At 35.4% G+C, this 27,156-nt stretch overlaps 3 protein-coding genes across 3 annotated transcripts; all 3 read left to right on the top strand.

Moving 5' to 3' along the window:
• Positions 1-949: 949 nt before the first annotated feature.
• On the top strand, positions 950-2,266 carry LOC115950990 (chitinase 1-like). The gene has a single exon (XM_031068322.1). The coding sequence runs from the start codon at positions 1,088-1,090 to the stop codon at positions 1,940-1,942; it is 855 nt and encodes a 284-aa protein (XP_030924182.1). The 5' UTR covers positions 950-1,087; the 3' UTR covers positions 1,943-2,266.
• A 7,075-nt stretch (positions 2,267-9,341) lies between these two features.
• Positions 9,342-10,532, top strand: LOC115950903 (chitinase 2-like). The gene has a single exon (XM_031068213.1). The coding sequence runs from the start codon at positions 9,366-9,368 to the stop codon at positions 10,281-10,283; it is 918 nt and encodes a 305-aa protein (XP_030924073.1). The 5' UTR covers positions 9,342-9,365; the 3' UTR covers positions 10,284-10,532.
• An 8,990-nt stretch (positions 10,533-19,522) lies between these two features.
• Positions 19,523-24,120, top strand: LOC115988439 (probable disease resistance protein At5g66900). The gene is made up of 5 exons (XM_031112015.1): positions 19,523-20,442; positions 21,161-21,570; positions 21,876-22,237; positions 22,776-22,987; positions 23,093-24,120. Exons 1-5 carry the CDS (start codon positions 19,752-19,754, stop codon positions 23,926-23,928), a joined length of 2,511 nt encoding a protein of 836 aa, XP_030967875.1. The 5' UTR covers positions 19,523-19,751; the 3' UTR covers positions 23,929-24,120.
• Positions 24,121-27,156: the final 3,036 nt, after the last annotated feature.

The following is a 27,156-nucleotide window of genomic DNA, read 5'->3' as shown; positions in this document are numbered from 1 at the left end:
CAATGTAAATGTGATTGTTGCTCTAAGCAGCCCCATGGTGGGTCCCCTTGGCACCCTTGAGACGGAAGCGAAAGCAATGGAGGTTGGCATGCGCTTCGCACTTGACTTAGACATCCGAGATGTGGTGGTTGAGTGTGATGCGCTGGCTGTCTTCAATGCTGTCCAAGGTTTAGAGACACCAAGCTCTTCGATCCTCTTCATCGTGGATAGCATCCTCCAACAATCACGTTGGTTTAGGTCATGTTGTTTCTCCCATACAAGAAGGCAGGGAAATGTCCCTGCCCACATGTTAGCACAGTATTCTAAGTCACTAGTTAGTTACGTTGCTTGGGTAGAATCCTGCTCGAGCCATATTGAGCGGACCTGTGCTCAGGATATTGATGTAGCTACTATTTCTTAACACTTGAATACAAGTTCAATATTTCTTATCAAAAAAAAAAAAAAATAGAACAAGACAAGTAGACAACAAACGAAACAAACGAGAAGGAACACGCAACCAACTTCAATTGCTTCCATGCACTAGTTGTCTAGTCTTGGTTATAATTATGTAGAATAAAGACCTGAATAGAAACGAGCAAAATTTTTCTTTTATTAATTTTCCTCAAGGTGCTGACCTAGTCATCATCTCCATAGTGGGTGCAGTTTTCAGTATATAATAAGCATGTAACAACTAAGGAAGTATCCACTTTACCTGCTTTTTAGTCTGGCCAAAAGACCATTCAACGTGCTTATCTATGGTAAAAGAATCAGAACAAGACAAGTAGACAACAAACAAAACAAACGAAAAGGAACACGCAACTAACTTCAATTGCTTCCATGCACTAGTTGTCTAGTCTTGGTTATAATTAAGTAGAATAAAGACCTGAATAGAAACGAGCAAAATTTTTCTTTTATTAATTTTCCTCAAGGTGCTGACCAAGTCATCTCCATAGTGGGTGCAGTTTTCAGTAAATAATAAGCATGTAACAACTAAGGAAGTATCCACTTTACCGGTAGCCTTTGCACAAATCTACTCCAATTTGTTACAACGGAATTGGCCAAGCTGTTCATTACCCTTCTCATTATTGGAGCTCACTTTATCTCCCAAATGAAAGGCCAAGCAGCCCCCACCAACTCAAACCACTTCAGAGAATATATAGGAGCTCTGTTCAAGAATGTCAAATTTACCGATGTACCCATTAACCCAAATGCTGAATTCCACTACATTCTGTCTTTTGCCATAGACTATGACACCTCAGGTAATCCCTCTCCTACCAATGGAAAATTCAACATCTTCTGGGACTCTGATAATCTTAGCCCCTCCCAAGTTTCTTCTATCAAGAATGCCCATCCAAATGTCAAGGTAGCCTTAAGCTTGGGAGGAGATACTGTACGGGATGTCCATGCTAGTTTCAGCCCATCCTCGGTGGATTCATGGGTTTCTAATGCTGTTTCGTCACTCACAGAGATCATAAAGCAGTATCAATTGGATGGAATTGATATTGACTATGAGCACTTCAAGGCTGATCCTGATACCTTTGCTGAGTGCATTGGAAAGCTTATAACAACTCTGAAGAGAAATAAGGTAATTTCGTTCGCTTCTATTGCTCCATTTGATGATGATCAAGTTCAGAAACAATATTTGGCCCTGTGGAGGAAATATGGGCCCCAAATAGACTATGTGAACTTCCAGTTTTATGCATATGATAAGGGAACCACTGAGCCTCAATTTCTTGACTACTTCAAAACCCAAAGCTCTAATTATAATGGTGCTAAGGTGTTAGTAAGCTTTGGTACTGCTGCTAGTAGTGGTGGGTTAAAACCTGATAAAGGCTTCTTTAAAGCCTGCGAGAAACTCAAGAGTCAGCAGCAACTTCATGGTATCTTTATTTGGTCAGCGGATGACTCCGAGGCAAATGGTTTCCGCTATGAGAAAGAAGCGCAAGGACTTTTGGCAGGTTGACACTAATATTGTCATCAAATTATGTAATGAAGGTATTGCTGATGTTAGATCCCAGTTGCCTGTACTACTGAACTTTTATTTTCTAGTATATTTCTAATTCATGTTTGTGTTTTGAGCGTTTGTAAGAGCACATTGTATTTTAACTTGTTTTCTACTAGTGTGAGATTATGTTTGTTGTGGCTTTTGGCATATATTTGGATCCTCTGCACTATCTATTCATCTATGGAAACTTGCAGGAAGTGGGCTTTGTTATAATCTGTTGTTGACCTTTGGCAGAGAGAGAAAATTAAGTATGTTTTATGGCCAGTTAAACGTATGGCTATTGTCAAGGGTTATCAAATGTCTTTCTTATTTCCATATCAATATATACAGAGTCCACAGGTTTACTTGTCGGGGGTTCTATAGAGTCTAAATATTTATATTTGTCAAACTGGTAAGGTCAATAAGGTATGGGTTAGAAACGAATCATTTAAACGTGTTGCCAAACTTGACCATCACATAGTCTTTTAAGGGTTGGTGTATGACCCGTATGTTTTTTTCAAATAATAATAACAATAATATGTTTTGAGATTTTCACATGAAAACTTTATATATATTTTTTGAGCCATTTAGAAATCTTAAATGGAAAAATAGACCCCACATCTCGTATTGATGCCAATCTAGAAAAAGTGAAAAATACTTTGTTTAGGAAAAAAAATTGTAATTTCAGGAAAAAATTGTTGGTCAACAGTAACAACTGTCAACGATTGGCCTGTGGACCCCCCGGGGGGAGGGGGGGGGGGGGGGGGGGGTGGTTCCATTTGAAAGTCTATTTTTATTTTTTATTTTTGTACTTGAAGTTTACTTGTAGTATTTATTGAGTGTGAAACATTTCAGAAAGTGTTTTTAGCTTTAAAAAGCAATGATTTAAAATTAACACTTTGCTAAACTTGATTTCTACTTGTGATTTTTCATTTTTGTAGCATCAAACAGAAAAATATATACACAATGTACATGTGGAACTAACTTCCCTTAGTTGCAATGATACTTAGCTGTTTTCAGGGTTGACCCTAAGCCTAGGTCACTTAGAGCATCCACCAATGTGGATGCAAAAATTTTGTAAATTTGTATATCTAAAACCTACTTTTTCTATTTTATATTCCTTTTTTACAAAGCACCCACATCAGTTTGTTTATTATACATATCAATTTATTTAAATAATCATTCTATTATTATTATTTTATTATATACCTCATCTTTCTCAAATCTCTGCCCCTCTCTCATTATCTCCCTCATCTTTCTCAAATCTTTGCACCTCTCTTATCCCAAACCCCTTGCCCCCACACACGCACACACAACTCTGACGGCATCAGCAGCTCCGGCGGCATCAACAGCTTCGACGGCATCAGCAACTTCGACGACATCGACAACAGCTCCAAAGACAACTCCAGCAACTCTGGCGAGTTGATTCTAAGTTGTTTTGTGTTGATTTTGTATTTGGATTATCAAATGTTGAAATGGGTTGTGGTGGTAGACTGGTGATAGTTGGGTGGTGCTGGGTTGATATGGTGGTGGTGGTTGGGTGGTGGTGATCATCTAGGTTTTGGTTAATTTTGGCTTTGATTTCATCTAGGTTTTGCTTGGTTCTCTAATTGGTTTGAGTGGGTTTGTCTTGATTTTGAGTTGGGTTTTCTAATTGTTCTTTCATTGATTTTGGGTTAATTTTCTGTGCTAGGTTACGGTGTTTGGTGGTGGTGTTGGGTTTGGTGGTTGGGTGGTTATTTTCTTCTTCCTTCTTCTTATTCTGCCGCGCTAGGTTGTTGTGGACATTGGGGAAGCTGCTGGTTGTTGTAGACGTAGAGGAAGAGAAGTAGTTTGATAGAGGAGAGAAAAAAAAAGAATAAATTGCACATGAACAGTAACCCTGCATATAGAGATGTGTATATTTGCACATTTTTACAAGTACTGATGTGGGTATTTTTTGGATTAAAATGTGCAAAATTGAGCACTTTTTGTAGTGGTTGCTCTTAGGTCGTGGCTTTGGGCCTCCTACTAAAGAAAGACCCCCAAATGTGGGGGGAAAATAAATGATTGTCTTTTTATTTTTTTATTAAAAGAAATATGTGAGTGGTATTATTTTCCTTCAACTTTCAAGAAGGTAAAAAATAAAAAAACACAAATTATTTTACAACATTTTTACAAATTGTTGTTATGACCAGCTTCTTAGTGGTATTATTTTTCTTCTACTCTCACGAAGGCCAAAAAAAGAATAATGCTACAATCACAAACTATTTTACAATGTTTTTACAAATTGTTGTTGTGGCTAGTTTCTTATTAGTTTTCATCTAGACCCGTCACAAATATCATTTTTTTTTTCATTTACGAATTATCACTCACCACATCAGTAGTTTTTAAAAAATTTTGTAAAAAAGTTTGTGTGGGGGCCTTTTTTTTTTAGAGTGGGAAACTCTTGTACTAGACGCACGTAAAAAAAAATATGATGGGAGTACAAGAGTTTCCCATTCCAAAAAAAAAAACGGCTCCCACAGTTTGTATTTCTAGCATTACTCCCAAAAAAATGAGTGATGTTAAAGATACAAGTAATGCTACAACTACAAATTATTTTATAACATTTTTACAAACTATTGTTGTGGCCAACTTCTTATTGGTTTTCATCTAGACCCACCGCTAACATCATTTTTTTATTTACCAATAACCATTCACCACATTAGCAATTTGTAAAAAAAAATTGTATCTCTAGCATTACTCCCAAAAAATGAGTGATATTAAAGATACGAATAATGCTATAACCACAAATTATTTTATATCATTTTTGCAAATTGTTGTTGTGGCCAGTTTTTTATTGGTTTTTATCTAGACCCACCACTAACATCATTTTTTTATTTATCAATAACCACTCACCACATCAGCAGTTTGTAAAAAAAATTTATAAAAAAGTTTGTATCTCTAACATCACTCTAAATATACTATAAATTTTACTACATAAATCTTATAAATTGATGTATGATTAATCACAAGATGTAATTCAAATACTCATTTATTATCTTATACAAGTACCACCAATCACATTCATTGTTACATCCTTGGTAATTTTTAGTATTTTTTCGAGAAAAAAAAAAGGATTAATAAAAATCCACTCCCATTCCAAAAAAAAAAAAAAATCCCAACCACCATTAATTGAATTAGTCATATTAAAAGTAAGAATAATGCATTTTACATAGAAAATAAAATATAGAACTAAATATTACTTAAGTGATATTTAAATAACAAAAAGTCCAATTGAATTTATCGCCTTAGGCCTCAAACTGCATTGAGCTAGCTTTAGTTGTCTCTAGTTTTTTTGATGATTTGTAGTTCTTTGTGAGCTTTTCTATTCAAGAGTTGATTGATCTTTCAAATCCATGACAAAATGCAATGGGTAATCCAATTTTATTTGTTTTTGGTCTTAGATCTCTCAATCTAGATTTAATGAAATGACTAAAGTTTAATGGTTAGATGTCCTAATGTAGAGCCTTATAAGTTATAACTCAATGAAATTGTTTGGTCTCGTTTATATTAAAAAAAAAAAAAAAAAAAGAAAGAGAGAGAGCATTTAAATCTTCCTTCCTCCACATGTTCTAACATTTAAATTAAAAGAAAAAAAAGGGGGGGGGGGGGGAGGGTTTATATGTCCCATTCTTGACTAATTAATTAGATTGGATATTAAAAAAAAAATAAAAAAAAAATTAGATTGCACATTGCCAAATACAAATAGAGCCATCAACCATCCTTCTTGGATTTATTTTGCCATGCTTTTTAGGCTGGGCTGGGAACTACTGGATTTGGCACTCTAGGTGTAAACTATAAAAGCCTTGATGGCCTGACCTTTGTTTGGCGTTCCCTTCCCTATGCCCACACGAGATTCCGAAAGGACAAGCTTTCCTGAACGACAAGTGTCCGTATGTATAGCGTTCTCTAAGAATAGTCCACCCATTCGTACGACAAGTAATCAAGGTCATTTTTAAATTCTAATACCACATAATCGTACACAACTTTAACCACAATCCGAGTTTCTAATGATAAAGGTGTAAATTCACATGAACCCACACCAAAGCTCTATCACTCGTAACCTATCATGCGGTGATTTGTAGTGTTGTGTATAAATATACAGTACTAGATTGCTAAAAAAGAATTAAAAAAAAAAAAAAAAAAAAAAAAAAAAAACTTCCACTCACCTACACAAGAATATAGTTCTTTTTTCCTAGTTGCTACTATGTTAAGAGTAGACTCAGTAGTCAATAGTCAACTTGCTTTCACCCACACCCAGAAACCCAAGAAGCATAATAAATTCTTCTTTTTCTCATATTTTTTTGCATCAAAGCTGAGATGGAGCAGAACAAATAGAAGAGCTTTGAGATCTAAATCTCTGTTTTTGGTAAAGTTGGGTATATATAGATAAATATTAGTATTGTATTTGTTTCTTAATTGGGGTAGTTTCCAAAGTTATGGCAGGGGCTCTTGTTGCAGGGGGTGTTGTGGGGGCGGCTTTTGGAGAGGGATTTGCTACTTTGCATGAAACAGTTAAGCATGTGGTGGGCCAAATCATCATGTTCAAATCCATTCTTAAAAGCTTAGAATCCACGCTAGATGGTGTAGCACCAGTGGTCCAAGAGAAAAGATGATTAAGCCTAGCTCTTGATCACCCCGATAAGAAAACAAAGAGGCTGATTGAACCATCAACTATTGGATTATATTATCTTCATGCATTCTCCATATTTACAAAATTCAAAATAATTAAATATTAATAGTCATGTCATCAATTAATTGTTTAAATTTAAGTTTTTATAATTTAAAATAATGTCTAAAAGATGAGTTTATGGATTGAATAATAAATAATAATTTATTGACATGAATATTCATATTCATGTTAAGAACATATAGAACATGTAATCCAATAGTAAAATTTTTAAATTTTGAGTTTAATAATAAATTATTGACTGGTGTAACATTGCTTGGAATTACACCAGGTGTAACTTAAACTCAACCATATATATATATATATATATATAATATTAATAGTCATGTCATCAATCAATTGTTTAAATTCAAGTTTTTGTAGTTTTAAAATAATGTATAAAAGATGGGTTTATGGATTGAATGGTAAATAACAATTGATTGACATGAATTGACATGAATATTGGTATACATGTTAAAAACATGTAGAACATGTAATCCAACAGTGAAAATTTTAAAATATAAATTTAATAATAAGTTATTGGCTAATGTAACATTACTTGGAGTTACATCAGGTTTAACTTGAACCTCTCTCTCTCTAACAATTGATTGACATGAATTGACATGAATATTGGTTTACATGTTAAAAACATGTAGAACATGTAATCCAACAGTGAAAATTTTAAAATATAAATTTAATAATAAGTTATTGGCTAATAACATTACTTGGAGTTACATCAGGTTTAACTCTCTCTCTCTCTCTCTCTCTCTCTCTCTCTCTCTCTCTCTCTCTCTCTCTCTCTCTCTCTCTCTCTCTCTCTCTCTCTCTCTCTCTCTATGTGGATAAACTAGAAAACAAGAATTTTCAAGAAATAGAAAACAATATTGTGAACAAATTGGTGTTCGTCCAATTAAAGCATTTGCATATGGGGTGCTAAAAAACCCTCATTTAACACCTTAAAAAGCCATTTTATCTACTTTAACCCATCATTTCACAACTCATCTTACATCCCTTCTCCTATTCTTACATCATAGACAACACTATTCATTTATTTACTCATTTCACTTTCTCTTCATCTAAAGTACTCTCTCTCTCTCTCTCTCTCTCTCTCTCTCTCTCTCTCTCTCTCTCTCTCTCTCGGCGTGAGAGACCCATCCTCATAAACAGTGATCTCGACCCATCAAATAGAGACCCATATCGTAATAGAAACCCATGTTGCAACAGAAAAACACCCATCAAGGGCAGTCTCAGCCCATTAACAAACCCATAATTACAAAAGGCAACACACAGCCACTATCACAACTCACATTAAACTAGCCATCCAACAACCAAAAACCACCACCACAACCATTAACCCATAGTCCACTACCAAAACCAACAACCAACCACCCACCACCGCAACCAACGTTGATAAAAAAATCCAAATCCAAATAACCCACAAAAATTCAAATCCTCCAACAAAACCTACAAACCACCACAAACCCGCTATCACAATTTTGCCGCAAAGATGATTAAGACTGTAGATCTAGCGGCATTTAGGAAACTCACAAATCTCAACAAAATCCACAAACGATTGAGGCTACAAAACCCATAATTAAATTCCACCGTTGCAAAGACAATTAAGAGGTGGAAGGTGCCGGTGGAGAGAGAGAGAGAGAGAGCGAGAGAGAGAAGCTTGCTATAGTAAATTGATACTAGCAAGGTTGCAAATTATTTAGGTTTAACACTCCAAATGTAACATATGCTTAGTTTTTTTGGGTTCTAAAATAGAATTTTGATAGTTTTAGCACTCCCAATGCTACCCATTCAACGCGCTCAGGGGCGACTTGATGCATTTAGGGGCCTAAGGCGAAAATTGATTATATTGTTTTAGATACAAAATTACTACTAATTAACATGAACAACGTAGAATTTTTTTCTTTTTTTAGAAATTTTATAGGCAAAAAAAAAAAAAAAAAATTGACAAAACTTTTCACACTTGTTGGTGTGATAGATTGATAGTGGTAAGTAAAAGAGTGGGGTTAATGGTAGACTTAGATGAAAACTAATAAAAGTTTGTTAACTCAATTTTTATTATTATTTTATTTTTTAGAAGTACAACATTCACAATATTTTTCACAACAAATCCTAGGTTTCAAGTTGGTTCTATTTTCTATTTGAAAACACCACTATAATTTTTTTTTGTCATCAATAACAGGCTGTAACAACTTATTATTTAGCATTTGTTGTAAAAGTATTGTAAAAAATACTTTAAACATAGCATGTTTCTCTCTTTTTTGTTTGTTTTTCATTTAATAAAAAAAAATTATTTTATTTATTGATTATAAATAACACTATCAGTTAAATTTTGAGAGACTTTTATTTACTTGGTGCTTTAATCAACTGCACCTATTGCTTATACTATTCAGCCGGCCTGAACACACATATCAGTAGTAAAAGAATTAGAACAAGACCAGTAGACAACAAACTAACGATATGGAACACACAACCTACTTCAATTCCTTTTATGCACTAGTTGTCTAGTCTAGATTATAATTAAGTAGAATAAAGATCTGAATACCAAATTTTTTCTTTTATTAATTTCCCCAAGTTGCTGACCTAGTCATCTCCATAGTGGATGCAGCTATCAGTATATAATAAGCATGTAACAAATAAGGAAGTATCTACTTTACTCGTAGCCTTTGCACAAATATATTCCTATTTGTTACAATGGAATTGCGCAAGCTCTTCATTACCCTTCTCATTATTGAAGCTCTCTTCATCTCCCAAATACAAGTCCTAGCAGCCCCCACTAACTCAAGCCTCTTCAGAGAATATATAGGAGCTGAGTTCAAGAATGTCAAATTTACCGATGTACCCATTAACCCCAATGTTAAATTCCACTTCATTCTCTCCTTTGCTATAGACTATGACACCTTAAATTCTTCCTCTCCAAACAATGGAAAATTCAACATATTCTGGGACTCTGATAATCTCAGCCCTTCCCAAGTTTCTTCTATCAAAAATGCTCATTCGAATGTCAAGGTGGCCTTAAGCTTGGGAGGGGATAGTGTGGGGGATGGCTTCGCTTACTTCAGCTCCTCCTCGGTGGATTCATGGGTATCTAATGCTGTTTCGTCACTCACAAGGATCATTAAGCAGTATCATTTGGATGGAATTGATATTGACTATGAGCACTTCAAGGCTGATCCTAATACCTTTGCTGAGTGCATTGGGAAGCTTATAACAACTCTGAAGAGGAATAAGGTAATCTCGTTTGCTTCTATAGCTCCATTCGATAATGATCAAGTTCAGAAACAATATTTGGCCTTGTGGAGGAAATATGGGCACCAAATAGACCATGTGAACTTCCAGTTTTATGCATATGATAAGGGAACCACTGTGCCTCAATTTCTTGACTACTTCAAAACCCAAAGCTCTAATTATAATGGTGGTAAGGTGTTAGTAAGCTTTGGTACTGATGCTAGTGGTGGGTTAAAACCTGATAAAGGCTTCTTTAAAGCCTGCGAGAAACTCAAGAGTCAGCAGCAACTTCATGGTATCTTTATTTGGTCAGCGGATGACTCCAAGGCAAATGGTTTCCGCTATGAGAAAGAAGCGCAAGGACTTTTGGCAGGTCAACGCTAATATTGTCATCAAATTATGTAATGAAGGTATTGCTGATGTTAGATCCCAGTTGCCTGTACTACTGAACTTTTATTTTCTAGTATATTTCTAATTCATGTTTGTGTTTTGAGTGTTTGTAAGAGCACATTGTATTTTAACTTGTTTTCTACTAGTGTGAGATTATGTTTGTTGTGGCTTTTGGCATATATTTGGATCCTCTGCACTATCTATTCATCTATGGAAACTTGCAGGAACTGGGCTTTGTTATAATCTATTGTTGAACTTTGGCAGAGAGAGAAAATTAAGTCTGTTTTATGGCCAGTTAAACGTATGGCTATTGTCAAGAGTTATCAAATATCTTCTTATTTCCATATCAATATCTATAGAGTCCACATGTTTACTCCTCGGGGTTCTATAGAGTCCAAATATTTATATTTGTCAAACTGGTAGGTCAATAAGGATTAAGGTATGGGTTAGAAACGAATCATTTTAAACATGTTGCCAAACTTGACCATCGCATAGTCTTTTAAGAGTTGGTGTATGACCCGTAATTTTTTTTCTAATAATGATAATAATAATAATATATTTTGAGTTTTTCACATGAAAACTTTATATATATATATATACATTTTTTTTTTTGAGCCATATAGGAATCTTAAATGGAAAAATAGACCCCACATCTGGTATTGATGCCAATCTAGAAAAAGTGAAAAACACTTTGTTTAGGAAAAAAAAAATGTAATTTGAGGAAAAAATTGTTGGTCAACAGTAACCAACGGTCAACGATTGGCCTGTGGACGGAGAGAGAAAGGGGGGGGGGGGGGGGGGGGGGGGGGAACCATTTGAAAGTTCTATTTTTATTTTTTTATTTTTGTACTATGAAGTTTACTTTTATTGAGTATGAAACATTTCAGTAAATGTTTTTAGCTTTAAAAAGCAATAATTTAAAATTAACACTTTGCTAAACTTGTTTTGTACTTGTGATTTTTGTCGCACCACACAGAAAAATATATAGACAATGTACATATGTGGAACTAACTTTCCTTAGTTGCAATGATATTTAGCTCATTAAAAAAAAAATGATATTCAGGGTTGAGACCCTGAATCTAGGCCACTTAGGTTATAGCTTAGGGCCTCCTACTAAAGAAAGACCCCAAATGTTTGGGGGGGGGGGGGGGGGGATGGGGAATAAATGATTTTATTTTATTTTTATTAAAAGAAATATGTGAGTGGTATTATTTTTCTTCTACTCTCAAGAAGGAAAAAAAAATAAAAAATAAAAAATAATAATGCTACAGTTGCAAATTATTTTACAATATTTTTATAAATTGTTATTGTGGCCAGCTTCTTAGTGGTATTATTTTTCTTCTACTCTCACGAAGGCCAAAAAAAGAATAATGCTACAACTACAAACTATTTAAAAACATTTTTACAAACTGTTGTTGTGGCCAGTTTCTTATCATTTTTCATCTAGGCTCGCCACTAATATCATTTTTTTTCATTCAATTACCACTCACCACATCAGCAGTTTGTAAAAATATTTTGTAAAAACTGTTGTATCTCTAGCATTACTCCCAAAAAAAAAGAGTGATGTTAAAGATACGAGTAATATTACAATCACAAATTATTTTATAACATTTTCACAAAATGTTGATGTCGCCAGCTTCTTATTAGTTTTCATCTAGACCCACCACCAACATCATTTTTTTATTTACCAATAATCACTCACCACATCAGCAGTTTGTACAATTTTTTATAAAAAGATTGTATCTCTAACATCACTCTAAAGATACTATAAATTTTACTACATAAATCTTATAAATTGATGTATGATTAATCACAAGATGTAATTCAAAAATACTTATTTATTATCTTATTCAAATATCACCAATCACATTCATTGTTACATCCTTGGTAAGTTTTAGCATTTTTTAGAGAAAAAAAAATGGATTAATAAAAATCCACTCCCATTCCCAAAAAAAAAAAAAAAAAACCAACCACCATTAATTGAATTAGTCATATTAAAAGTAAGAATAATGTATTTTACATAGAAAATAAAATATAGAACTAAATATTATTTAAGTGATATTTAAGTAACAAAAAGTCCAATTGAATTTATCGCCATAGGCCTCCAATTGCATTAAACTAGCGCTAGTTGTCTCTAGTTGTTTTGATGATGTGTAGTTCTTTGTGAGCTTTTCTATTAAAGAGTTGATTGATCTTTCAAATCCATGACAAAATGCAATGGGTGATCCTTTTTTTTTTTTTTTTTTTGGGTCTTAGATCTCTCAGTCTAGATTTAATGAAATGAATAAAGTTTAAAGGTTAGATGTCAAGGCTTATAAGTTATAATTTAGTGAAATTGTTTGGTCTCTTTTATAAAATTAAAAAAAAAATTAAAAATTAAATCTTCCTTCCTCTACATGTTCTAACATTTTGAATTAAAAAGAAAAAAAAAGGGGGGGAGGGTTTATATGTCCCATTTTTGGCTAATTAATTAGATTGGATATTGACATAAAAATAAATAAAATTAGATTGCACATTGCCAAATACAAATAGAGCCCAATCCTCCTTGGATTTATTTTGCCATGCTTTTTGGGCCTGGCTGGGCTGGGCACTACTGGATTCGGCACTCTAGGTGTAAACTGTAAAAGCCTTGATGGCCTGACCTTTGTTTGGCGTTCCCTTCCCTATTCCCAGACGAGACTCCCAAAGGACAAGCGTTCCTGAACGACAAGTGTCCATATGTATAGTGTTCTCTAAGAATAAACACCAGTCCACGACAAGTAATCACGGTCGTTTAAATTCTAATACCACATAATTATACACAACTTTAATCACAATTCGAGATTTTAATGATAAAGGTTTAAATTCACATGATCCCACACCAAAGCTCTATCACTCGTAAACCTGGCATGCGGCGATTTGTAATCAAAATTGTGTACAAATTAATATACGGTACTAGATATTATTAGTCAGCTCGTTGCTTTAGGCAACTTCTCTCTCCCTGGTCTAGCACCTAGGTTTCGCTACCTGAGCTTTGCTCGAGGTCCTCTTGCAAAAAGTTGCTCAGATTCACTGCTCTTCATTTCTATTTCCTAGTCTTATCTCTTACCCCCTTTTAATTGTTCCTAAACATTTCTCCTTTAATCTATTTGGTGATTATCAGATCTCTCCCTTATTTCTTTGACTTGCTTTGCTCATCTCGGGGTTTGGGGTTTCCAATCTTTCCTTGGCCTTGTCCATTTGTAGGTTTGGGGGATTCCCCTGAACCATCTTCACGGTGTGGAATGTCCCAACAAAATGATTTAGTGGAAGCATTAAGTGCGGAGACCAGTAAACTCAAATGTTCAAGTATATCTCTGAAATTAAAAGCTAATGAGAGGGTTGTAGAAGAGCTATACAACACAGGGCTTGTGGGTAAGCTTCTAGCGGATAGGAATATTAATAAGAATGTTGTTAAAGCCATCATCCTGAAAGTATGGAGAACATCTAAAGGAGTGCAAATAGTGGATTTAAGAGAGAACGTGTTTCTCTTCAAATTTGCGTGTGAAGGAGATCGCAAAAGAATTATGGAGCTGGGGCCTTGGAACATTGAGGGTTATCCTCTCATTCTAAAGCCGTGGAATCAAAATATGGCTGTTGAAGATCTGGAATTTTCAAGCTTGCCAATATGGATCCAGGTACATAATCTTCCAATTGAATACATGTCCAAAGAGAATGTTGAAGAGATTGGAGCTATGGTGGGTAAGGTTTTGGAAGTTGATTTCACTGGAAATGGGGGAGTATGCATGAGTAAATTCATAAGAGTAAAAATTGAACTTAAAATTGAAGATCCTCTGTGGAGCGGGTTCTTCCTGGATAGAAGTCCTAATGCTGATTTGTGGGTGCAATTTAAATATGAGAGGGTTGCTGAATTTTGTTATAAATGTGGTCGATTGGGGCATTTAAAGGCCAGATGTCTGAGAACTGAATCTATAGTAAGAAATTCTAATGGGAAAGAGCCTTATGGATTTGGGCCTTGGATGAAAGCAGAGAATGTAGGGAAAAGAACAACAAGATGGGTAGAATTCTTGGCAGACATAGACAAATCAGATGAAGGAATTCCTGAGGAACACCAAAATTCCAAGGAGTCTGAAGCTGAGTGGCGTGTTGAACACGCGCTGGGGAAAGCAAGTATTGAAAATCAGGTTTTATCCTCAAATGATCTGGTGGAAGGCTCGAGGAATTTTCTGACCAAATTAGATGAGTCGGCGGCCAATGTCACCTCAAAGCAAATTTGTCCAGGTAAACCTCTCCAACTTTCCTCCTTAAGCAAACCAATTACTCTCCCCATGGAAACTGAAATTTCTGATGTGATCAATTCTCATGTCTCAAATATCAACCAAACCAATAACCCATCCCAAGATTCTGGCTGTAGTGTAATACCAAAAATTCAAACCTTAGATCCTGAAACCTCCAGAACCATCCCACAGATATCAACTCCTTTTGACCAACTGAATGGGCCCACAAATGCCTCAGAAATTTCGGACCCTACTCTTCTAATTGGGCTTTCTAAAGCCCAAAGAAACATGCTATCATGGACCATTTTTTATAATGAAAGTGAACCTAATATATCTATCGAACATGAACATCTACAAGGAAGTAAGGTCAGCCAAAAGAATGAACGTTACAAGGTGGGAGTGAAAAGGAAATTAGAAGCAGAAGATTGGTTAACCAGCAAAAGGGCTATTAAACTCACAAAAGTGGGCTCTGGTTTACTTGAAATAGCCCATCAATCTACCAGTCAGACTACTAAAGCCCAACAGAGAAATACCAGTAAATGCAGCCCCATTCGTAAAAAAAAAGATGAAAGCTTTGGCTAGGGAACATTCCTATCTGCAAGATTGCAGCTCTCCACAAGAGGTAAGCTTTGGAATTTATCACTTTCCTTGTAATGATCCTTCCCTTACATCCAAAATGGCTGAGGAGGCGGGCCTTACCATGCCCCCAACTCAGCCATGATTTTCCTAGCTTGGAATTGCCGTGGCTTGGCTCGGGCTGCGGCAAAGTGAGCTCTACGAGCTTTAATAAGGGATGTTGGCCCAGATGTAGTATTTTTATCTGAAACTAAAATTCCCATAGATAGAGTAAGAAAGTTCTTAATGTCTCTGGGGTTTTATAACTTGGATTTTGTAAATCCCAAATGGAGGAAAGGTGGTCTTATAGTTGGGTGGAAAATTGGAGTTGATATGGAGATCACTTCAAAATGTAATAACATGATTAATGCCTTGGTTTTCTCTGATCCAGTAAATGAGCCATGGATGATATCATTGTTGTATGGCCCTCCTAATAGGAATAATAGAGGAACATTTTGGGAGGATGTTGATAAGGTAGGAGATGCTTTTAATGGGGGATGGCTGTGTCTTGGGGACTTTAATCATGTTTTTTCTCAAGCTGATAAAAAGGGAGGCAAGCCAGTTGCAACTCCGTCTAATGGAGGTCCAAATGTTGTTATTGATAAAAATGGTCTTATTGACCTTCAATTCTCGGGAAATCCTTATACTTGGTCCAATAAGAGGGAAGGCTTAGCAAATATCAAGGAAAAACTTGACCGTGGGTTTGCAAATGAGAGATGGAGATTCATATTCCCTAGAGCCACAGTTAAACATGTTCCGGCCTCATCATCAAACCATTCCCCAATTGTCCTGAATACTGATGGAGAACAGGGGCAAGGCAAAAAGCCTTTCAAGTTCGTTGAAGCTTGGACTAGAGATGAAACCAGCTTGTTTGTTGTTGAGAATGCTTGGAAGAAAGGGTTCAATGGGACCCCTATGTTCAAAGTTTGCAAGAAGATCAAGGAGACAAAGGAAGACTTGCATAGATGGAATAGAAATTGGTTTGGAAATATCCAGACCAAGATCAAGGAGAAATGGGATCAGCTTGATCAAATCCAGAGGGAAGAGCCCACATCAGAGAACTTGGAGAAAGAAGCTAATACAAATTTAGAGCTTCATGAGTGGCTGATAAGAGAGGAATCATTATGGAAACAAAAATCTCGTACCAAATGGCTACCAGCAACAGATTTAAATACAAAATTCTTCCATCTCTCAACAATAGTTAGGAGGAGGAGGAATGCAATTGACTTTCTGAAAAATCAGCAAGGGAATTGGATTTCAGGCAGAGAAGATATTGGAAAATGCTTTGTGGATTTTTTTACAGGTCTGTTTACATCATCCAATCCTTCTATTCCATATAATTTAGATGACCTTATTTCTCCAAGTTTATCCCAAGATGATATAGAGATGTTAACAAAGATTCCCACTGCAGATGAAATAAAAAAAGTGGTATTTAGCATGGGATCTAATAAGTCTCCTGGCCCTGATGGGATGTCAGCCCTTTTCTTCAAGTTCTATTGGAATGTCATAGGTGGAGAAGTCATTGAAGCAGTCACTAGTTTTTTCAATAGGAGGTATATGCTAAAAGAGATCAACCACTCGTTTATTGCTCTCATTCCTAAGGGGATTAATGCAGCTTTTGTCAATCAATTTCGACCGATAAGCTTATGCAATGTACTGTACAAAATTATCTCCAAGCTCCTTGCAAATAGACTCAAGCAGATTTTAAACAAGTTAATTTCCCCTTGGCAAACAGCATTTATACCAGGCCGCAATATTCAAGAGAATACATTTATAGCCCAAGAAATTCTCCACTCAATGAAAAGGAAGAAAGGGAAAACTGGATGGTTGGCTCTTAAAATTGATATGGAAAAGGCTTATGACCGCCTAGAATGGAATTTCCTTGAAAAAGTTCTCCAATGCTTCAGATTCCCATCCATTTGGATTCAATGGGTGATGCAATGTGTGCCAACTACATCTTTCTCCATTCTTATCAATGGTAGCCCATTTGGTTTCTTCAAACCTCAAAGAGGGGTAAGACAAGGAGACCTTCTTTCCCCATTCCTTTTTGTTTTGGCTGCAGAGGTCTTAGCCCGGTTGATTGAAAGAGAAGCCGCATGCAACGGCATAAAAGGCTACAAGCTAACCCGAGATTTAATTCCCATTACTCATCTTCAATTCGCAGATGATCTCTTTATTTTTGCTCAAGCAAATGAGGAAAACTTGGGGAGAATTAAAGCTTGCTTGGACACTTTCTCGAACTGGTCTGGGCAGAAGATAAATTATTTCAAGTCAGTCATTATATTCAGCAAGAACACTTCCCGTTCCCAAAAATCTCGGCTAGCAAATTTCATTGGTATAAATGCCTCAAACAAGAAGGAGAAGTACCTGGGTATTCCAATAGCATCTGGTAGGGATATAAAAGTAGTAGCGGAGGAGATAATTGAGAAAGTTAACCAGCGTCTGCAAGGCTGGAAGATGAAATCTCTTTCACAAGCTGGCAGAGCCACTCTTATTACATCAGTGGCCTCAGCCATCCCTTCATACCAAGCTTCTTCTCTCATTCTTCCCCCTCAAACCTGTTCCAAGCTTGATGCTCTAAACCGGAAATTCTGGTGGGGATCAAAGGAGGAAAAGAAGCATGAATGTTGTCTTAAAAGCTGGAACTCAATTTGCACTCCTAAAGATGTTGGTGGTCTTGGTATCAAGAAAACGGCAGATATGAATAAAGCTCTAGTGGCAAAAATGACATGGGATGTTGCAAAGGGAGAGAATAAAATGTGGGTGAATATTTTCAAGAAAAAATATGTCCGGAATAGAAACTTTATGAAAATGCACACTCCTAGAGGAGCTTCATGGGCTTCTCACAGCATCTTCCAGTGCAGGGAGGTTATCAAAAAAGGGATGTGCCCCCAGATCAGCAATGGTCTTAACACTTGGATATTGGAAGACCCGTGGGTTCCCAATGAATCTGACTTTATTCCAAAGGTTAGATGTGGAGTCTCTATGGATGTTCATCTGGTTGCTGACTTGCTTGACAGAGACACTAGACAATGGGACAGAGGTAAGTTGTTTATCTTATTTAAACCCTCATCGGTGACAAATATTCTAAACATTCATCTCCCTATCCATATCCAGCAAGATCAAATTTATTGGTGTCTTTCTCATTCAGGTGAATTCTCAGTGAAGTCAGCTTATAAGGCCATTAGATGCTCTAGTTATTCAAGGCATCCCCATATGTCAAGTAAAGATTGGAAAGAGTTGTGGAAACTCAAAATTAATGCTAGACTCAAGAATCTCTTGTGGAAAATGAGCTGGAATATTCTCCCCACTTGCTCTATCCTTAATAATCGGTTTGCTCTTCCTTCTTTGAACTGCCCTTTATGTAGTAATGCCCCTGAATCATTGGAGCATATTTTTCTGCATTGTGAGTGGGCTGCCCAGATTTGGCTTATGGCTTCGTGGCCTCTTGTCACCCACAAGTTAGCAAATGTCTCTATTGTGGACTGGATCAAAGCTATTATTTATCCCAGCTCTAAACTTGGTCTAGATGATGAGTTGGCCTGGGAGTTTCAGCTATATGCAGCAATATTTTGTGATCAATTATGGTGGGCAAGGAATAAAGCAAGAGTGGAAGGGATTAATAGTAATCCAACAGAGCTTGCTAGACAGATCCTACGGGTTTTTCAAGAACACAAGCAAGCTTGGAAGGTGCAGTCAGTAAGGAAAATAAAAGATGTATCTTGGTCACCGCCTCCTCCCAATTGGATTAAGCTGAACTTTGATGCTGCATGTAGGGAAGAAAAAACCACAATAGCAGTGGTTAGTAGAGATTCTATGGGTAATACCTTGAAAGCTTGGTCTGACCACTTTCTTTCCAGTAGTCCATTGGTGGGGGAAGCTAGAGCAGCTTGGAGTGTCATGATGCTTGCTGCTAATGAAGGTTATGAGAATATCATTCTAGAAGGCGATGCTTGGAATGTTATTGAGCCAATTCGTAATGATGATGTTGACCCCCATTGGAGCATTAAAGCTTTATGTGATGATATTTTGTATTTTGTAAAGTTTTTTAACAATGTAAATTTTTCTTTTGTCTGTAGAGAGGGCAATGTGTCTGCCCATCTTTTGGTCCATTGGGCAACCCTTGTAAATTGGACAGGGTCGGTTTCCATCTCTTATCTGCCTTCTTCGATTTTGCAGGCTTAGGATAGAGATGGAATTTGGCCCCGTTCTTTTGTTTCTCCCGTGTTCGGGTTTAGCAATAAAGTACTTATTCAGCCAAAAAAAAAAAAAAAAAACGGTACTAGATTGCTAAAAATAAAATAAAAAAAAGAAACTTCCACTCACCTACACAGGAATATAATTCCTTTTTCCTAGTTGCTTCCATGTTAAGAGTAGACTCAGTAGTCAACTTGATCTCACCCACATCCAGAAACCCAAGAAGCATGATAAATTCTTCTTTTTCTCAGATTGTTTTGCATCAAAGCTGAGATGGAGCAGAACAAATAGAAGAGCTTTGAGATCTAAATCTCTGTTTTTGGTAAAGTTGGGTATATATATAGATATATATTAGTATTGTATTTGTTTCTTAATTGGGGTAGTGTCCAAAGTTATGGCAGGAGCACTTGTTGCAGGGGGTGTTGTGGGGGCGGCTTTTGGAGAGGGATTTGCTATTTTGCACGAAACAGTTAAGCATGTGGTGGGCCAAATCATCATGTTCAAATCCATTCTTAAAAGCTTAGAATCCACGCTAGATGGTATAGCGCCAGTGGTCCAAGAGATAAGACGATTAAGCCTAGCCCTTGATCACCCAGATAAGGAAACAAAGAGGCTGATCGAACAAATGAAGAAGGGCAACGAGCTGGTTCTCAAGTGCTCCAAAATCAAGCGCTGGAGTTGGAACTACTATTTCAAAGCCTATTTTTATGCGAAAAAACTCAAGAAGTTGAACAATGCCATTGAAAAGTTCTGTCAGATAGATTTGACAGTACAGAACACAAGGACTGCGTTGGAGACTTTGATTAAGGTGAATCAGACCACAAAGACTGTGTTGGAGACTGATGCCAAGGTGGATCGTGTTTTGGAGGGAATGACTGAGTTGAAAAAGAAGAAGTTTGGGTTTCGGACACTGTCGTGTGCGGTTTCTAGACCCCGTGATTATATTGTTGGGTTGGAGTTGCCTTTGAAGGAGTTGAAGCAGCTGCTGTCTAAAAATGAGGTGTCGCTTCTTCTATTGACTGCTCTTGGAGGTTGCGGGAAGACCACACTCGTCAAAATGCTTTGTTGGGATGAGGATATTAAAGGTACTTTTTCTCACATTAAACCTCTTGCCAAGTAAAATAAATTCTACTGAATAGAGTTCATCGCTACTAACATGTCTTGCTGTGATTGAGTGGTACATAATGAAAGTGATGACAGTGATAAACCCATTTAAAGTTTTTAACGATTGTGAAAATGTACATAATAAGAGATTATTGTAGTTAAATTGTGATAGTATGTGGATAGTTTTTGGTAAAAGTAAACAGTTTGGTAGTTTGAAAAACAAAATGCGTAGGGATGAATCCTAAAATGTACCATTAATTCATTATTATATGTTAAACTATAATTGGAACAAATGTGAATACTTCATTCACACATTAAGATTTCAATTGATGTAAATGAATTGAATTACATTTTGTTATAAAAAAAAAATGCATGTCTCTTGAGGTAAGATATGGTAGGCCATTGCTATATATTTTCATTCTTTTCTTTTAGTCCTTTCAATAGTCATAGCAGTGCTTTTGGCATACTTCATCCTTTGGAACTACTTCCTTAAGAAGAGTAGTGATCAGGAAAATTTAAGGAGAAAATTTTTTTCTTATCTTCATGATTGGTAGAAAATTTCTTTTGCTCACTTCTTACCCTTTTCTGGGTTGGGAATTCTGTTCATTTCGCTTCACCACTTTGTATGTAGATGTATAAAGTTATTAGACATGAAATGTTCCTTTCTTGCAGCTTTCTAACTGCATTGTGTTTGGATAGGCATATATGGGGAAAATATATATTTTGTCAACGTTTCACAAGCTCCCAACCTGAAGGTCATGGTACAAAAACTGTTTAAGCATAATGGTGAGGACTGTCCTGAGTTTCAAAGTGATGAAGAAGCAATTGACCAGCTAGAGCAACTGCTGAATGAAATTGGACAAAAACAACCTATATTGTTGATATTGGATGATGTCTGGCCCGGATCAGAATCCCTTATTGAGAAGTTCAAGTTTGATATTCCTGATTACAAGATTGTGGTGACCTCAAGAACTGCATTTCCAAGATTTCAACATAGATATAACTTAAATCCATTAAATCATGTAGATGCCATGAGTCTTTTTTGTTACTCAGCATCATTGCAAGACCGAGACGAGAGCTCTTACATTCCAGAAGAATATATCGAAAAGGTACTCTGTCAATCTATTTTATATATATATATATATATATATATATATATATTCTTGTGTTGATGGGTGCATGATAGCCTATATACCTGCCAAAATCATGTTTTCATACTTGCACATACATTTAAGCTTGTTTGTTTTGTTTCCGACAAAAAAATTGTACCCAGCACTTGAGTAAAGATAGGGGTAGAAAAAAAAAGGTCATATTTCTGAACAAAGTGTGGTTTAGACAACTAAAATCATGGCCAATATTATTACCCTTTAACCTATAGACAACAACTGATTTTATATGGTTCCTTGAATTGCAGTTTGTAAGCGGTTGTGGGGGGTTGCCAATAGCCCTTAAGGTGATTGGTGGTTCACTCCGTGGGCATCTTGCAGGTGTTTGGCTCAGTAAACTAACAAAATGGTCCGAGGGTCATTCTATTTTTGACTCTGATGCAGAGGTGCTTGATTGTCTCCAAAAAAGCCTAGAATTTTCTGCTGACAAGACCATCCTCAAAGAGTATTTCATGGACCTAGGTTCATTTCCTGAAGACCAAAGGATCTCTGCTACTGCCCTCATTGATATGTGGACAGAATTACATGAACCAAGTGAAAAAGATGTCCATGCAATTGCCAATTTGCATGAACTCCACAATCGGAATTTGGCTAGTCTTGTAATGACAAGGTTTGCGAGTTTTTAATTTCTGAAGTGTGATTTTCTAGTAGGATATAAATTCTTCATGTAATCATTTCTAGTTGCTAGTTGTTATAGGATATAACTCTATAAATGACCTAAGGCCCAAAATATTACGTTATGTCTTCCAGTTTGATTAGCTTCTTATCACATTTGATAATATATTATTGTAGCTTCTTTGAAATGTCAGGGGCCAATGTAGAATTTTTTTATACCAATGATGCTAAAGGTGATTACTACAAATATATAGAGAGAAGGAAACTTATATCAAACCAGAAACAATAAGGGGCTCCAGTTGCTCTGCCCAAGAAAAGAACAGAATTCCAACTTTTAGTAGACAGAATGCCTTTTTGCTTCTTATAACCATTTGATTTCAACTGTTATGGATGGAAACTGGTTGTGTCAAATTCCCTTGAATTTGTTATCCTATCTTTATCTTTGTTTGAATATCATGGAATTCATATTTTTCTTATGTGGGGACTGTAAGAATTTGAATCCCTTCTAAGCTTATACTTTGTGCATTCACTAGGAAAGATGCAACTGAGATCGATGACTATTACAATGAAGACTTTATCACACAACATGATGTTCTCAGAGACCTAGCTATCCATCTAAGCAACCAGGAGCCAGTACCACAAAGGAAAAGACTAATTGTGGACATCAGTGGAAACAATCCACCAAAGTGGTGGAGGGAACACAAGCAACAACTCATTAATGCACGCTTATTATCTATCTCAACTGGTTGGTTAATTTTCTCCCTAACAGAGATACACACAAACTTGCACACATGCAATGTAACCTAAAATTGAGTATATTTTTACACCATATAGAATATTTTTCTTGCAGATGAATTGTTTTCGTCAAGTTGGTGCAACATTCAAGCACCCGAAGTTGAGGCTTTAGTTCTGAATTTTCAAACAAGGAATTATGCCTTACCCGAGTTTGTGGAGAAAATGGTTAAACTCAAGGTTATAGTTGTCACTAATTATGGTTTCTTTCCTGCTGAATTAATCAATTTTCAGCTACTCAGGTCCCTCCCCAATCTAACGAGAATTAGATTAGAGAAGGTTTCGATTCCTTCCATATGCAATACCCTTGTGTTATTGAGGAGTTTGAAGAAATTATCTTTATTTATGTGTAATATTGGTCAAGCTTTTGGGAATTCAACCATACAGGTTTCAGATTCATTGCCAAATCTAATGGAGATAAACGTTGACTATTGCAATGATTTGGTGGAATTGCCTGGATGGTTGTGTGAGGTTCTCCCATTGAAAAAACTTAGGATCACCAATTGTCATAAGTTGCCTTTACTGCCTGAAAGAATTGGAAACTTAACAAATTTAGAAGTGCTAAGGCTTAGGTCTTGTACCGAATTGTCAAAGTTGCCAGAGTCAATCAAAAGTCTTCATAAGTTGAGCATTCTTGACATATCTGACTGCCTAAGCATTTGCAAGTTGCCAAAACACATTGGTGAGTTGCATAGTTTAACAGAGTTCCACATGAAAGAGTGCTTGAGGTTGCGGAATCAATTGCCACCATCAATTATGGAGCTCCAGCAGTTGAAGCTTGTGGTATGTGATGAAGAGAGGGCCAAGTTATGGGAGCCTTTCAAGGAATTCCTCTCAAATTTAAAGGTAAAAGTGGCTAAGAAAGATATCAACTTGAATTGGCTTCCCAAATAATGATTGTGGAGGCCAGTTTCTTCTGAAAAATTTTGTAGGTTTATTATTTGATATTGTTCTCTTCCGTTCTTAGCTTAGTACACTCGAAAAAGGAAATGTTTTTTAGGAGTTGCAGTTGTAGATATACTATATGTACCCCTTATAAGTATTCGGAAATTTAATGCTGAGGGATGTGAATGCATGGTTTCATTATGTATGGTTACGTGAAAAAAGAATTTGTAAAATTCATTTAGCAAAGCCTTTTTCCTTAGAGAACTTGAACATACACTTAGTTAGCTCATTTTCTTCTCTTTTTCTAATTTAGGGCCTGTTGGTTGAGATGATTAAAAAAAATGAGATGATAGAAAATAGAGAAGAGATGAAAAAGTAGGAGGATAGAAAAGTATTTAGCCTCTTATTTGTGTTTAGTTGGAATGGTAGAAAAGTGGAAGAATGGAAATTTTTTTTATTTGGTTGAATATAAAGTTTGTATAAATTTACCATCATATTCTTATTAAATAAAATAAAAAGTAATACATTATACTTTTAAAAAAATTATGTGTAAATGGACACTTCATTAAAGTAAAAATAAAATAAAATAAAATAAAATAAAAAAAAGACAAAAAAAAAAAAAAAAAAAAAAAAAGCCAACACGTTGGAGGTGGAATTCAATGTGATGGGAGTTTAAGTGAGAGGGAATGGAATGGTTAGGAGGAAATGTTCATTCCTCTCTCTTTTCTCTCAAAATCTCATTTTTTGTTCTCCTTAAACTTCGTTTGGGAGTTCATAAGAGAATGAAATGAAATGATCATAAGGGAATGGAATGGAATGGAATGTAATTAAGTAAGGGAAAGGAATGGAATGGAATTGAGTAACCTTGATTAGATGTTTTAAAATAAATGAATGGAAATGAATGGAATGTAAGTAATCTTGTTTGGGAGCAACATGGAGGGAATGGAATGGAATCATTTTATGGCAATATTACCATCAAACTCCTATTTTAAAATTAAAGATTGAATATACAGGGGTATTTTGAGAGTTGTAGTAAAAAAAAGTATTAAATCTAATTTCATTCCCTCACATTCCTTCCAATTTCGAGGGGAATGAAAATTTGAGGTTTTAAGGAAATAGAAAGAAAGGAGTGTTCCCTCCTATCCATTCCATTCCCTCCTACTTAAACTTCCAAATAAGGGAATGAGTTTTACATTCCCTCCATTAAAACTTCTAAATAAGAGAAGAGAAAAATGTTCTAAAATTATTCTTTTCATTTATTTATATTCCATTCCATTCTCTCGTCCCAAACGTGGCCTAAGATTAGGAGGAATGGGAGGAAATGGATTTAGGTTTAATGAAATTTTTGTTAAAATCCCTAAAATACCCCTTTAATATCAGCCCTTTTTTTCTCATTCAGCCGTAAAAAAAAATAGCTATCACTCTTGCACGATATTGTCTGTCCTCTACAAAGTGAAGCTGCTACCGTTGGTCCTTTTTTTTTTTTTTTTTTTTTTTTTATGTCTACTGCAATTTTCAGTTATTTCTCAAATCAAGTATGTCTATCTTTTTCTTTTTCTTTTTCTTTTTAGTTGTTTGCTAGTCTTTTAATTTTTTTTTATTTTTTTATGAACTGTTTACTAGTCATTCATGAGAGTGATATATAGTGTTTTTGTACACCTAAAAACCAAAACAAACTAGCAGTCCATACATCTAAAAACCTTGAAGTGAAAAGAAATGAAAACTACTGTTAGAGTTACCTGTACAGCTAAAAAAAATTGTATTTAGAAATTTGAAAGTGAGAACTGCTGGAAAACCGCTGTAGAACTGCTGTAAATTTGAAAGTAAGAACTGCTAAAGAACTCAACTTATTTGCTTTTTACTCTATTTTCTCTTTGCTTCTTCTGTTATTTACGAAGCAAGAGTTGTGTTACACTTGTAGTTTTAATTCAACCATCCAATTAGTTAATATCTCCAAGGCTTCACCACGTGTATGATTAAGAGGAAATGTCTATAAAAATTAGTGTACAAGTTTAGACAAAAGATAGGTGTGTGGTTAAGAAAAAAACAAGAGTAAAAAAATTAAAATTAAAATGAGAAGAAAGTAAAATGAAAAGTATTTTAATTAAAATATTAGTAGTTTAGAACTTTAATCAGTTGGAGTAGATTATTTTTAATATAAATTTTTTTTATGCCACTTTGTGATATGCACTTTTTTTTTTTTTTTTTTAATTCAATACAGCCAACTATTGAATTTAATTCTAACTCCGGTAATGAAGCATTTCAAAATATAAAATAAAAGTCCAGTTCTTTTTTTTTTTTTTTTTTTTTTTTTTTTTTTTTTTTTTTTTTTTTTTTTGTGTGTGTGTGTGTGTTGAGAGAGTAGTTCATCAATCGATTGTAAATCATGAGTGAAACACGACAGTAGATATATATTCAAAGAAGAAGCCACATAAGTGGCAGTGATTTAATTCGAATACATACTAATTTTGCTGATCATAGGTGGCTCAATTTTTTTTTTTTTTTAAGTTCGTGATAGAATTTCAATCGTCCCCTTATAATGATTTTTCTTTGTGATATACACTTTATACCACTTGGTCTGCTAATATCAAAATATTTGACATGTTAGTCCTCAGAAAAAGTACAAAACACCTCTTTCTTTTTGCTGCCATGGCTGTGAATCTAGCGTTATTGTGGGATGTCTGCAAGACAACAGTGGTGTTACAGTGTATTTTTATGATGGTAATGCATAACATGAAATTATTGTGGGATAGTGTTACAGTTTATCTCTCAAAGACATTAATGTACATGTACTTTGAAAGATAATGTTATCATTTAACACTTTGAATCCCAAACAAAATTAATGTTTATAGTTTAACAATTTTAGTTTTAGATTAGTTGTAACACATTCATAATTAGTTAGACTAATAATGTAACTATTTTTTTAGAACATGTGCCCATAATTTTCTAAGTTGGACTACTAACATAACTATTTTTTTACTTAGATGGATTTGAATGATGAGGTACTTAAGACCATAATTTTTTCGGACTTTATGCGGAAACTAACCTTGGTTCATGCTACATGCCATTATTTGTGTTACATTATCCATCAAAGGCAATGACTAAAAAGAAGACGTGTTCCCCACATTCCTACACAATCAACCATAGAAAGACAAAAAGTTCGTGATAAACTAATGTCTCGACTTAGGAATAGTGAAAAATGCTATGATGTAATACACATGGGTCCATAAGTTTTTC

This window comes from Quercus lobata, chromosome 1, assembly GCF_001633185.2.
Source record: "Quercus lobata isolate SW786 chromosome 1, ValleyOak3.0 Primary Assembly, whole genome shotgun sequence".
NCBI classification, from domain to species: Eukaryota; Viridiplantae; Streptophyta; class Magnoliopsida; order Fagales; family Fagaceae; genus Quercus; species Quercus lobata.
Note: the sequence above shows the minus strand (reverse complement) of the source record. Positions and strands in the feature narration are given on the sequence as shown.

Excerpts from the sequence above, each read along its gene's own strand:
- LOC115950990 (XM_031068322.1), top strand. The coding sequence starts at position 1,088 with ATGAAAGGCCAAGCAGCCCCCACCAACTCAAACCACTTCAGAGAATAT.
- LOC115988439 (XM_031112015.1), top strand. The coding sequence starts at position 19,752 with ATGGCAGGAGCACTTGTTGCAGGGGGTGTTGTGGGGGCGGCTTTTGGA. Across the intron at positions 20,443-21,160 it reads TTGGGATGAGGATATTAAAG|GCATATATGGGGAAAATATA; the intron begins GTACTTTTTCTC and ends GTGTTTGGATAG. Across the intron at positions 21,571-21,875 it reads CAGAAGAATATATCGAAAAG|TTTGTAAGCGGTTGTGGGGG; the intron begins GTACTCTGTCAA and ends CTTGAATTGCAG.
- LOC115950903 (XM_031068213.1), top strand. The coding sequence starts at position 9,366 with ATGGAATTGCGCAAGCTCTTCATTACCCTTCTCATTATTGAAGCTCTC.